Below are 12,528 nucleotides of genomic sequence, written 5' to 3'. Positions count from 1 at the left end.
ACTTTTAAAGGCTGTCAGAATAAGTACCTTGCCACTCTGACATTCAGTTATTCTAAAAAAAACTCTTGTGGGCCGAGCCCGTGGCGCTCTCGGGAGGGTGTGGTGTTGGGAGCGCAGGAGTGCCCCCGCCGCAGGTTCAGATCCTATATAGGGATGACCGGTGCGGTCACAGTGCTCACAGCGCTCACTGGCTGAGCGCAGTGCAGCCGGTCTCAAAAAAGGACAAAAAAAAAAAAAAAAAAAAAAAAAAAAAACACTTGCTAGTTGATTGGCTGAAAACATTGGCCACCTCTTCCTAAGCTCACAAGTAATTTTTCAAACTGCATTTAATACAAGCATTCACATTTTTGCCATACATGATGCATGGCATGTGTAGCTGGGGCAGTGGAGTAGGACAGGCTCAGAGAAGCAGGTGGGCATCGTAAGGTATTGCTGCAGCCAGCAGCTTCCCAGATGCATAACCTGCATTAACCTATAGGTTTTAATTCAGTGATATTTTGGAACAGTGCCTACTCATGGGTGATTTAGTCATATTTTACAGAAGCCTATATACCTACTAGGAGCTCTAAGGACTCTATGAAGTAACAGATTGGAATAGCAGCTTTTACAATTTTATAAAATACTCAAATATTGTACATTAATTTCTATTTAGGGATAGTGATAATTCTCTTCTTTCATGTTCTGAATCCAAAGAAATATCTATGTTGCATTGTTACTTTTAATAATGCATATTTATTGAATACTTTCTTTGTGGCAGACACTGTGTTATATTTATAAGTTCATTTTATACTTATAACAATTTTATAAGGTGGATACATATTTATCTTGTTTTGCAGATGAGGAAACTGAGATTGAGAAACCTGCACAATGTCACATAACTAATAAGGGCAGAACTGGGTACTGGGTCCTGACAATTTAATTTGAGTGCTCATGTGTTTAGCCATCTATACTCTTAATCTTTAAATAAAATCTAAGCTCTCAGAGTGAGCTCCCAAATAATCAGACTGAAAAGCTCCTTTTATTCCTCCACCCAATCAACGAATAGTTACTGAGCATTTACTGTGTACTGTTCAAGATCCCAGGAATAGAGCAGTAAACAAGATATGGCCCCTTCCTTTGGCAAGCTTACATACAGTCCAGTAGAAGAAATAGAAAACAAATAGCCAGTTCCTGGAGTAGCAGAATTGCAAAATGTTTAGAAGTGCAAATGCCAGTGCCCATCTTCCGGGTTCAAAGTCCTGCACCCTCAGTGTTTAGCTATGTAAACTCGGGCAAGTTATATAACCATCCTGTACCTCAGTTTCTTCTACAAAATGGGAATAATAATTGTATCTATCTCATAGAACTCTTTTAGAGATTGAATGACTTAATAATCAAAGAGAACTTAGAAGGGTGCTTGGCTTATGATAAGCAGTATATAAGTGATAGGTGTTGTTACCGTTCAGTGTGGAAAGTGCTATGACAAGGGCGCAGTGCAGGATGATACAGGAATGTATGGCATGGACATGAACTAGACTTTGGGAATCAGGTAGAGCATCCTGAGAAAGAGAAATCCAAGTTGAGATCTGAAGGACAGGTATTCAGGTAGGCAGTAGGGAGAAGAAAAAAGGATGTTCCAAAATAGATGGAATCACATGTACAAAGGCACAGAGGCAAGAGAATAGATTCAGGGAACTGAAAGATGTGCCATGTGGTAGATTATAAAGTGAAAGGGAGTTAGTGGCCAGAGGCTGGAAGTATAAGAAGAGACCAGTTCCTACTTAAGTAGGAACATAAAGGAATTTGGACTTTATCTTTCAAGTGCTGGGGAGACACTGAAGGAAGGGAAGGGCCAAAGTGAGATCTGCGTTATAGAACATGGCTCTGATGGCGGTGTGAGGAACAGAGGCTACAGGGACACAGGGAGACAGCCAAGAGATGATGGTGGCCCCAACTAGGCTTATGCAGTAGATGTGGGGCTAAGAGGGCAGTCTGTGAAAAGATACACTTAGGAGGCAGAATCAACCGGTTGAGGTAACATATTAGATACGGGAAGAGGTAGAGGGAGGAGAAGACCAGGATGAAGTCCAGTCTCTCAGAATGAATAATGGGGTAGATGGAGGGTCTGTTCATCCAGGAAGGGAACTGAAGAGGAGCAGATTTGGGGGAGAAGATGAGGAATTCTGTCATGCACATGTCAAGCATAAAGTTCTTATTGGGGCCGTAAATCACACCATAGAGGTTGGAAGGAAAGATATGGGCCAAGAACTCGGTATCATCAGGGGAAGGCTAGTTGCCCAGCTGCCCAGAGAGCTCAGGGGGCATCTTCACTGTCCATCCTGGAGGGGGCTCTTCATCCCAGATTCAAATTCAGAAATGCTGACTTGGGCCGGCCCGTGGCTCACTTGGTAGAGTGCAGTGCTGATAACACCAAGGCCCCGGGTTCGGATCCCACATAGGGATGGCCGGTTTGCTCACTGGCTGAGCGTGGTGCTGACAACACCAAGTCAAGGGTTAAGATCCCCTTACCGGTCATCTTTAAAAAAAAAAAAAAGAAATGCTGACTTGCCTTAATGAATTTCAAAAGAAATTGATGCATGAGCCAAATACCAGCATATTAATATATAACTCAAATTAGTTATAATCTAACTGCCAGAGTGTTGCTTTGCCTCCCACGGATTTGTCACCTCTTTTCCCCTGGGAGACAGAGCCGCCAAAGATTGCTCAAAGCCCATCTCTTCTAAGCAGTGAGAAGCTCCACAAACAGGTTAATCTCCAAGAACCCTCAAGATAGAGGCATTCCTTCCATTTGGGAAATTAACCATGAATTGGGGTTCTCTTCCTGAATTTATTTTCCAGACCAGGAAGTTACAGGAAGAGAACATAGGTGGGGTTTATGCTAAATACAGTTTAACAAGTTTAACAATAGAAGCTGGTAACATGCAATTAAGTTGATCCACTAACAAAAGCTTGATTTTAGCAAACATTCTCTTCTTACAGCAATTTCCCAGTATCTTTACATATCAATCAGTAACCTGTCTGTCTTTGAGCCAGCAACCTTGCTGTGTTACAACTCTTTATCTTACATCAGAGACTATATAGCCTGAGGAAAATTTCTGGTCCTTTGCAAGGTCAATACTTGAAACTGCAAGGCCCTGTGAAGTACATTTGCTTTATGCATACTCCACACCAGAGAGTCAGAGTTCCACATGCTCTGGACAGAGCATCTTCCCCATACAGAAAAATACATGGGAAGCTACATACACATCGAAAGATGGGGTGGTGAGCATGTAATCAGAGACAGGAGAGTGGGGTATATGCAGTAGGGTTTGTGTGATGTCAGGCTAGCTTGCCTCCGTCTTACAGTGGAGAAAGACAGCCCTGCCCAAATGTGTCCTGGACAATGCCTGGCGGGACCATGTTGAGGTTTGCCTCCCTCTCACTTGTCTGAACAGCCATCACCAGTCACCCAACTTATGCCTTACAGAGTGCTGGAAAGACAGTCAGAAGGCCAGTGTGACTCCAATACAGTGAAAGAGGAAGAGAGTGGTAGGAAGTGGGGTAGGAAAGGGGGCAGGGCTAGGTGAAGGAGGGGCCTCGGAGGCCAAGGTGAGGAGGATGAATTTCAGTTGCACTGGAAAGCTATTGGAGGGTTTGAAATGGAGGATAAGCATCCTCCAATATATGGAATAAAAAGATGACTGAGTGCTGTGTGACAAAGGCTTGCATGGGAATAAGAGGGTGGGAGACTAGTTAGGAGGCTAGCACCAGGGGGGGCAGTGGGGGTAGGTAGTGGTTTAGATTAGGGTAGTAGAGATATTGAGAAGCCAGAAAAAAAGGATTGTTCAAATGAGAAAACAGGGGCTGGCTGGTTAGCTCAGTTGGTTATAGCATGGTGTTATAACACCAAGGTCAAAGGTTCAGATCTCTGTATCTGCCAGCTGCCAAAAAGAAAAAAAAAAAAGAGAGAGAAAGAAAGAAAGGACAAAACAAACATAAAACTTCCAAATTTCTGAAATGTGCTGAATTGCTTCCAGTATTTCTTATTTAATATAATAGCTTGATATTTCTCCTAAGCATTTGATTTTCATAAGAAAGACAACCACTTCAAGGAAAGTAGTTTGAATTATTTACATATGTATAGTAGGATAATGTGTATAAGCAAGATTTGTGCAATTTAAATTGTATATTACTATATGCTTTTTCTAAAAACATGTTTAGGTAAAAGTTAGGAGGAAATAGGGGCCGGCCCGGTGGCACACTGCTACAGTGCGCCGCTTGGGAAGCGCGGCGGCGCTCCCGCTGAGGGTTCGGATCCCACATACAGACTGGTTCCTGCTCACTGGCTGAGCGAGGCGTGGGAGCAACGCCGAGGGTTGTGATCCCGTTGCTGGTCCCGGTCCGGTAAGGGCGCGACACTGAGGGTTGCGGTCTGTTGCCGGACATGAAAAAAAAGACAAAAAAAAAAGTTAGGAGGAAATAAACACTGTAACTAGAATGTTTCATGGTATTTAGTGTAACTACTTTTGTCTGTTTGCTGACTTACTAAACATACCCCCCACACCTTGCTCTACTCATTCAGGTATCAGAAAAAGGTAGCCTTGTACATTGTCGCCTTTTACGGGTACATCGAACTCACTGAATGGGCCCTGAAGCAGGGTGTGCAGCCCCACGAGGCAGTTGTTGTTCACCCCTGTAGAGCATGGTGCTATGAAGCCCTTCATGCAGATGTCTCTAAATGCCCCATTCATGCAGCTGCAGAAGCAGGCCAACTGTTGATTCTGAAGGCCTTTGTCAACTGCAGCATGCTGTGCCTGGAATGCAAAAATGCCACGGGACAAACTCCCCTGACCATCGTGTTCAAACACAAGCATAAAGACTGTGTATTATATTTGCTCAGGAAAATGTGGTCCACGGTATCTTTTCTGAAGATTTCAGTGTCGATGAGGATTTATATTAAAATATAGAGTCCTCAGAGCTCAGAGACATAGCCTTCATAAAAGCTAGCTTGGCAGAGCAAGAGTCTCTGGGGCAAAAGTTAGAGACACTGTGATGGTAGATGGTTTCACCAAACCAAAAATGACCTCCAAGACCTGGCATAAGGCTGGTAACAAGGACTCACAAAGTACCTTGAGCAAGCCACTGCTGCTCAGTGAACAAAGTGCCAGCAAGAAACCTGTCAACCATTAGTCAGTTTCGCAGCTGGACACAGGAGAACAAACCCTCAAATTGCCTCCACTGGTAGATGCAAATACATTCTCTGAGTTACAAAGACAACAACAACAAAATCAGAAAAAAAAAATACTACCACAGCTAGGAAAAAAGAAAAGTTCATAAAAAATACTTATCTCCCCCAAGTCCCGCTCCCTCCAGTTTCAAGAGTGGGATACGCACATCCATCCTTTCACTATGCAACACCCAGTGCTGACTTTTTACTAACATCCTCCCTGGCATCTTTCTCAGAGCACAGTGGGAGGACTCCAAGGGAGAATGCAATCAACTGCTTAGCTGTGGCAAGGTAACGTTTTCTCTTTAAACTTACAAGGGCAAACCTTTAATAGGTCAGGAAAGGTCCAAGAAGCCCCAGTATGCCACATAAAGTAATACAAGTTGTTCCAGTGCATCAGTACCAAGCTTCAATGATCTCAGCTTAGCCTTGTGTCTGAACAAAATGAATTGATATTATGGCCAATCCAATCTGTGTAGTACTTTACTCCTCAAGCTTCAGGAGAAAAATAGACACAGTGAAAAGAGTTGTATCAGTTAGCACTTTTTTTTTTAAGCTAGTAAGAAATTGTTGACTATAATCAGAGGGAGAAGAGGGAAACTTGATATGGGAGGGAGACATCAAAAGCATTGTGGAAGACCAGATGGTAATAAAAATGGAAGAAAAGAAAGGAACAGTTCAATGACAAACTGAAGCATAAAGACTTGAGTTGACCTACAGGGCGAGATATACTTGTTCAGGTGGGGGAAGATCTATATTGGCTAGGGTGCTAGAATTGACGTTAATGTTTAAGGTGAGTTAAAAAGATAACCTATTGGGTCGAACCCGTGGCTCACTCGGGAGAGTGCGGCGCTGGGAGCGCAGCAGCCGCGGGTTCAGATCCTATATAGGGATGGCCGCAGGTTCGGATCCTATATAGTGATGGCCGGTGTGGTGCGCTCACTGGCTGAGCACGGTGCGGGCGACACCAAACCAAGGGTTCCGGTCACAAAAACGGAAAAAAAAAAAAAGATAATCTATTATCACATTTAAAGAGATAAGAAAGTGTATCACAAGTGGACCGGTGTGGTGCACTCACTGGCTGAGCGCGGTGCGGGCGACACCAAGCCAAGGGTTCCGGTCACAAAAACGGAAAAAAAAAAAAGATAATCTATTATCACATTTAAAGAGATAAGAAAGTGTATCACAAGTGGACTTTTCAGGTACATTCATTTCATAAAGTAAATTTTGGTCATCAGTTTTCACTGAAAACACAACTCTCTGATAAGATCTCAGGTCCCATCCATTAATTATGGGATATTATTGGATGCTGAAATTACAGTACAACTATAAATTTATGAGTGGCTTTTTCCCTTACTCAATATAATGAGAAGAAAAGAATAAAAGAAAGCTAGATTGTTTTACTTGCCTTTCTGTATTGGTCTTTAGTTCAGCTTTACTTCAGCTAGGTTGTTGCCACCTAGTGGTGAGAGTAATTTGGGGTGTAAAACGCAAAATTCAAGATCCAACCTAATGAGGTTGACAGTAGATGAAGACATTGCTTAACAGCTTCAATCTTTGGAATTTGTGAGATATCTCCCACTGGAATATATGAAAAGAGATCATCCAAAATTCTGGGAAAATACTGGTAAAATGAATCGAAAAAATTATATAGCCCATCTTAAAATCAGACAGTAAACACAAGAAATGAAATACTGATTTCTTATATCAACAGATGCACATTAAAAATGAGGTTATTTTTTCAAACATTCAGTAAATGCTTATTATGGCCCAGTACAGAGCTAGGAAGAATGGAAACATGCAAAAGTTTCTGTGTTTAAGGTGGGCATGTGTGTGGTTTTAGATAAGAAGAGCTGCTAGAGTCTACTGTGTGGAGTGCTTCCTTAAGGAGGATTGATTTATGAAATACACAGTAAAACGTACAAAGATCACCACTGTCACATGTATGGCTTGTTGAATTTTTACATTTGCACACATTCATGTAACCACCACCCAGATCAGATACAAATTATTTCCAGCACCCACAAAATTTCCCTCATGCACATTGCCAGTCAATAATCCCTCCCAGATATAACTATTATTCTGATCTCTGTTACCAAAGAATAGTTTAGCCTGTTCTTGAACTTTCTATCATATGGTGTACACCTTTTGTGTCTGGCCTTTTTGTTCAACATAATGCCTGTGAGATTCATCTGTGGTTTTGCATGTATTGATTGTTCTTATCCTACACAGAATTCCATTTCTATGTAGTATTCCATATCCTAATTTATTTATCCATTTTCCTATTGATGGACATTTAGGTTGTTTCTAATTTGGGGGCTATTTTGAATTAAAATGTATGATTATACTTGTATATGAGGTTTGGTGGACATTTACATTCCTTTCTCTTGACCCTATGCCTAGAAATGGAATTGCTGGTCACAGGGTAAATTTATGTTTAGCTTTAGTAAATGCTTCCAAAGTGTTTTCCAAAGAGGTTATACCAGAGCGCTGTTTTTATAACTATTTCATAAGTATCGGAGTTATCAAGGGGAGGCTATTTCAAGGTCAAGAAGAAAATTGCTGGGGAAAACATTTCATTAAAGAAAGGGGTTAGTGCAGAAGGGAGACTTATAGGAGGAGTGGTGGTCAGTCTGACTGTGCACTTACTTACTCTGGAAGTTACTCCTAGCAAATCCTCTTCTATTTCTCTTTTCCCAGTATTTTTCTCTTCCTTCTGTTCACATCTTCCACTTCATCCCCATCTGTTTACACCCCTTTTTCTCTGCATCTTTCCCAGGATCTGTTCTACTTTCTTTTGTTGATGGGCTGTGGAGAGGAAGGGGAGACCTATGTTCTCATATCCCTGCACATCCTTCTTGATCTGGCTCATGCCCCTCATAGAAGTTACAAAAGCACCCATGTCTACCTGAGGCAGCTAGTCAAGCTGGATGGTCAGGTAGTCTGAGCACTCATCTATAAACAAACAGTCCAGCTCTTGTGCCAAAAAGACACAAACATGAGGAGTGGATGTACGCTATCTTGATGGCTGTGTGCACCAACACCAAGCTACTATCATATCCAGGAGCTAGGGAAGAACCTAATGTAATTCTTCATGATGCTAACCTGAGGAATTGATTCAGGGTGGGTAAAGTAGCCATTGGATGTTCCTGATTGCATAGAAAGGGGAATCTCCCAAACCAGGACCCCAGACACCTCATCTGGCATCATGTGAAAGTGCTTGCTGAACCATATGTCATTCAGGAACTCTACCTTTAGATTCACGAAAATACACCTTTTACACTTAACTCAGACCAAGTACTAATGTGGGTCTGGGTTGGTGAGTGCATGCGGCTGGTGTATAGATGACAGTGACTGAAGCCAGAAGGTCACAAAGAGTCTCATTCCTCAGCCTAGGAGATAGCATAGGCTTTACACAGCTTGAAGGTATCTCTAAGGTTAGGTATTTAAGGATATGTCTAGAAAACAGCCTTCCTTACTGTTTATCATCTAGTTCCAGTGAGGTTTATATGACCTGGAAGTCTGTTTTCATGAAGATTCAAATGTGAGGAATCAGTCCAGCAGGTTGAGAATTTGAGCAAGCTGAGAATAGATGGTAATCCCAAATGCTGACTCTGATGGGCTTTTGTCCTCTGGATAAAAGTAAAGCTCTTTTAGGATAGTGCCTGGCATATAATAAGTGCCCAATAAACAGTTTTTGAATGAATGCAGAAAAGCCAAGGTTCAAATGCCAGGGAGAGAATCAGGATGAGCTCTGGATCTAGGAGGAGCTAGGATATGCATCGGAATAGGAGATAAGAAGACTTCAAATTAAGTCAGTTGGGATATGAGGAAAGGCGAAAGGTGCCTGAGTGATTTCTGGCTTAAGACTTGATTTTATGGCCCTCTAACCTAGTTTAGAGGGCCTAGGGAGAGAAAGCCACTGAAGCAAAGCAAGAAATTAATCCAGAACAAAAAAGTTGAATCAGGCAGACATGGGCCTGCCTGTTTCAAATATTTGAAACATTATGGTACATTTATGCAAGGCTCTCCTAACAGATTGAGTGAAAGCCCTTTAAAAATCTGCAGGACTTTGCCAGACAAAAGGGGTGTTGATGAGAGAAAGGATCAGGTAGAGATAGTAACATGGTCAAAGGCACTGCTGTGTAAAAGGACAAGCAAGAAATTTAGTTTTTAGGAAAGTAAATGGATTTGCAAAAAGCATTTTAGAGGATAGGAAACAGTTGGCTGGAAATGAGACTGGCAGGGTAGACTGCACCTACGTTAAGAAGCATCTTGTGTGCCCAAGTGGAGAGTTTGCTTCTCATTCCCCTTTCCATGTGGAAGAATGTGGGTGGGAAGCTCACAGAAGATCTTTCTTATAAGTCACATAAACAAATTTATGTGACTTGTTTGTTTTTTAAGACAAATCTGGTGGAGATGTATGGAAGATTCACTGAAGGAGGTAGAGAAAGACTGCGATAGATTTAGGGGGCTGCAGTAAGAAGAGGGACAATAAAGACCTAGGCTAGAACAGCAGTAGTTAGGGAAGAGGGGAAAGGCCAAATGTCAGAGATATCTCTGCGGAATAATCTATAAAATTTGGTCACCAATTGGGTGTGGAAGTGGAGAAAGAAGGAATTGAGTTTTGTTTCTAGGTTTGGAGATGGTGAAGATAGCAAAGTCAATATGTTAGCACGAGGATACCGAAGGGGGACACATTAAGGAAAAAGATAAAAGACAAGTTAAATTGGAAGTGTTTGTGGGATAAATATTTTTATTTGGTAATTGGAGATATGCAACTTTTAAGAAAAGTCAGGATTTAGGAGTCATGTTATGGGAATTAAAGCTTTGAGTAAGTGAGACCTCCTAGGATAAGGAGGCAAGAAGAGAAGAGGACCAAGGCTAGAAGCTAGAAGGACCCCAGCATTCAAGGAGATGCAAAGTTCCTCGGTAATAAATCACATTTGTATTCTACGAAGTAGGAGTAATCATATGAAAATGTATGTCTTTATTAGTATATAGCCAGAGAATAATTGTCATGAAACATTAAGTTCCATTGTATTTCAGTTAAACACTATCAAAATATCTAACATCTTTTCAATGAAAAATCCTTATATATGTTTGTGGGGGCAGGAAGGGGAGAAGGGAGAACAAGTCAGGGAATGTGTAATGTATAGGGAGGTATAGGGAGTATGTAATGCCTATGGAGGACAGATAGAAAAAGTTTCAGTCTAGAGAATTCTACATGACATTGAGTGGCTTTCCGTTTCTAGTTGTGGGTTCTAAACTTCTAGGACTGCCTTGGGAAAATATCATTCCCACCGCACCACAAGGAACTGGTTTTAGAAAGATTCCTGTTTTTATTTCACATCTTATCTATGTGACAAGATAAACTGGTCGCAGCTACAAATCAGCCTGAAGACTTCCATCCTTTCAGTAATATATGGGGACAAGATTGGGCCTCATAAATTATGTCTTGTTTTCTTACAGTGCCTTTAAAGAGAAACGATAGCTTCAGCAGTTAGAAATAGCAAGAGTCCTGGCCAAAAAGAGCATTTCTAACCGGACTACCCAAGGAAGGCTGACAGCATGTGAAAACCCTCAGAAATCGTGCACTGAAAAGTCGTAACAACCCAGTTTGGACAAAGACCTGTTCAAATAGAATTTCCAGTTCTAATGTTAACATCTCTAATAACAGTTCTAATGTCATCGTCTCTAATAACAGTTCTATTGTCATTATCTCTAATAACAGTTCTAATGTCATCGTCTCTAATAACAGTTCTATTGTCATTATCTCTAATAACAGTTCTAACGCTAACAATTCTAATGCTGCATGACCTTCGACAGCACATTTACTGTTTAACACCATGTTTTCTCGGACTCCATCACCTTAAGTGAAAATTTAGGGCCTTTTTTTTTTTTTTGCCTAAAGAGTCTGAGGAAGAATTCATAAGAACTGAGAAGAGTAGCTGTCTGTCGGGTAGAGGAACTGAGACAATGGGAAACAAGAAAAGGAGTGAGAATTTTTACTGTTTCTTTCATTTTTATTTTTCTGAGTATGTTTTAATGTTGTTTTTTTAAAGCCATATGAATGTAGAACATAATAAAAATAATTAATTTTTAAAATTTTATGTAAAGAAAGTCCCCAGAAGAGTTACAAATATCATCCAGGTCTAGTGCTAGTCTCAGACCTCCTTTGAACTTCTGCTGAAACATTGCTTTCCATTAATTTTTTTTTAAATTGAGGTAAAGTTCACATACAGTGAATTGCATGGATCTTCAATATAAGATTCAGTGGGTTTAGCAAATATATATGACTGTGTAACCAATATCACAATAAAGAGGTGGAACACTTTTCTTACCCTGGAAAGTTCCACCAAGCTCCTGTTTCAGTAAATTCCAAGTCCCTGTAGGTAGTTGCTATTCTGATTTCTATCTCCATAGATAATATTTCCAAAGTATTGGAATCATTCAGTCACTCACTTTTGTGTCTGGGTTATTTTGCTCAACTTAATGTCTTGAGATTAATTTACACTGTTGCATGTATGAGTAGTACATTCTTTTTCACTACTGAGTAATATTCCTTTGCATGGATGCACCATAGTTCATCTGTTCAACTGTATGGACATTTGGGTTGCCTCCAGTTTCGAGGTATTATGAATAAAGTTCTTATGAACATTATTGTAAAAGTCTTTTTCAGGATACATGTTTTCATTTCGTTTGGTTAAATACATAGCAGTGGAATTGTAAAATAATAAGGTGAACTTACATTTAACATTATAAAAAACTGCCTAAAGTTCTCCAAAGTGGTTTTATGATTTTATACTTCCGCTAGCAATGTACAAGAGTTCTAGTAGCTTCACATACTCACCAACATTTGGTGTCATCAGTGTATTTTATTTTTAGTCATACTAGTGGGTTTGAAAGGGTTTATCAATGCTGGAGACCAGCTCCGCAGGATTCGTTGGACCTGAATGGGTGGTGTGGCATCGGCGAGGAAAGAAAGAGATGGACCACAGATGTCTAGTGCAAGTGTGGACAACAACCACAAAAATCTTGCTTTATTTATATGTTTTTACCTAATCTTTTACACATTGATTTATCTTTTAATCAAAACAGTTTTTATTTTGTTTCTATTGAAAAAGCAAGGTCAAACGTTCCAAGGCACTCATGTTGTGACAAGAACACCTACTCATGCATCAATAGTTCCCCCCAAAGCCTGTGGCTTGTGGCCAGGAAACTATAAAATAGCAGCATGCTTGGCATTAGAGAGCATCAAACTTTTGGTCTGAATCACAATTCTTGACCTTTTAAACTTACACATAAACTTATATTTTAAT

The 12,528-nt window shown here is 40.7% G+C and overlaps 1 protein-coding gene across 1 annotated transcript in view; it reads left to right on the top strand.

Moving 5' to 3' along the window:
• The window catches only part of ANKUB1 (ankyrin repeat and ubiquitin domain containing 1), a 32,619-nt gene extending 21,802 nt beyond the window's left edge, over positions 1-10,817 (top strand). The window contains 5 exon segments of the mRNA XM_008590800.1: positions 3,435-3,535; positions 4,562-4,942; positions 4,944-5,271; positions 5,274-5,497; positions 10,679-10,817. Of these exon segments, the coding sequence (XP_008589022.1) occupies positions 3,435-3,535; positions 4,562-4,942; positions 4,944-5,271; positions 5,274-5,497; positions 10,679-10,817 (1,173 nt within the window).
• Positions 10,818-12,528: the final 1,711 nt, after the last annotated feature.

Source organism: Galeopterus variegatus, unplaced genomic scaffold, assembly GCF_000696425.1.
Source record: "Galeopterus variegatus unplaced genomic scaffold, G_variegatus-3.0.2 Scaffold6374, whole genome shotgun sequence".
NCBI classification, from domain to species: domain Eukaryota; kingdom Metazoa; phylum Chordata; class Mammalia; order Dermoptera; family Cynocephalidae; genus Galeopterus; species Galeopterus variegatus.
Note: the sequence above shows the minus strand (reverse complement) of the source record. Positions and strands in the feature narration are given on the sequence as shown.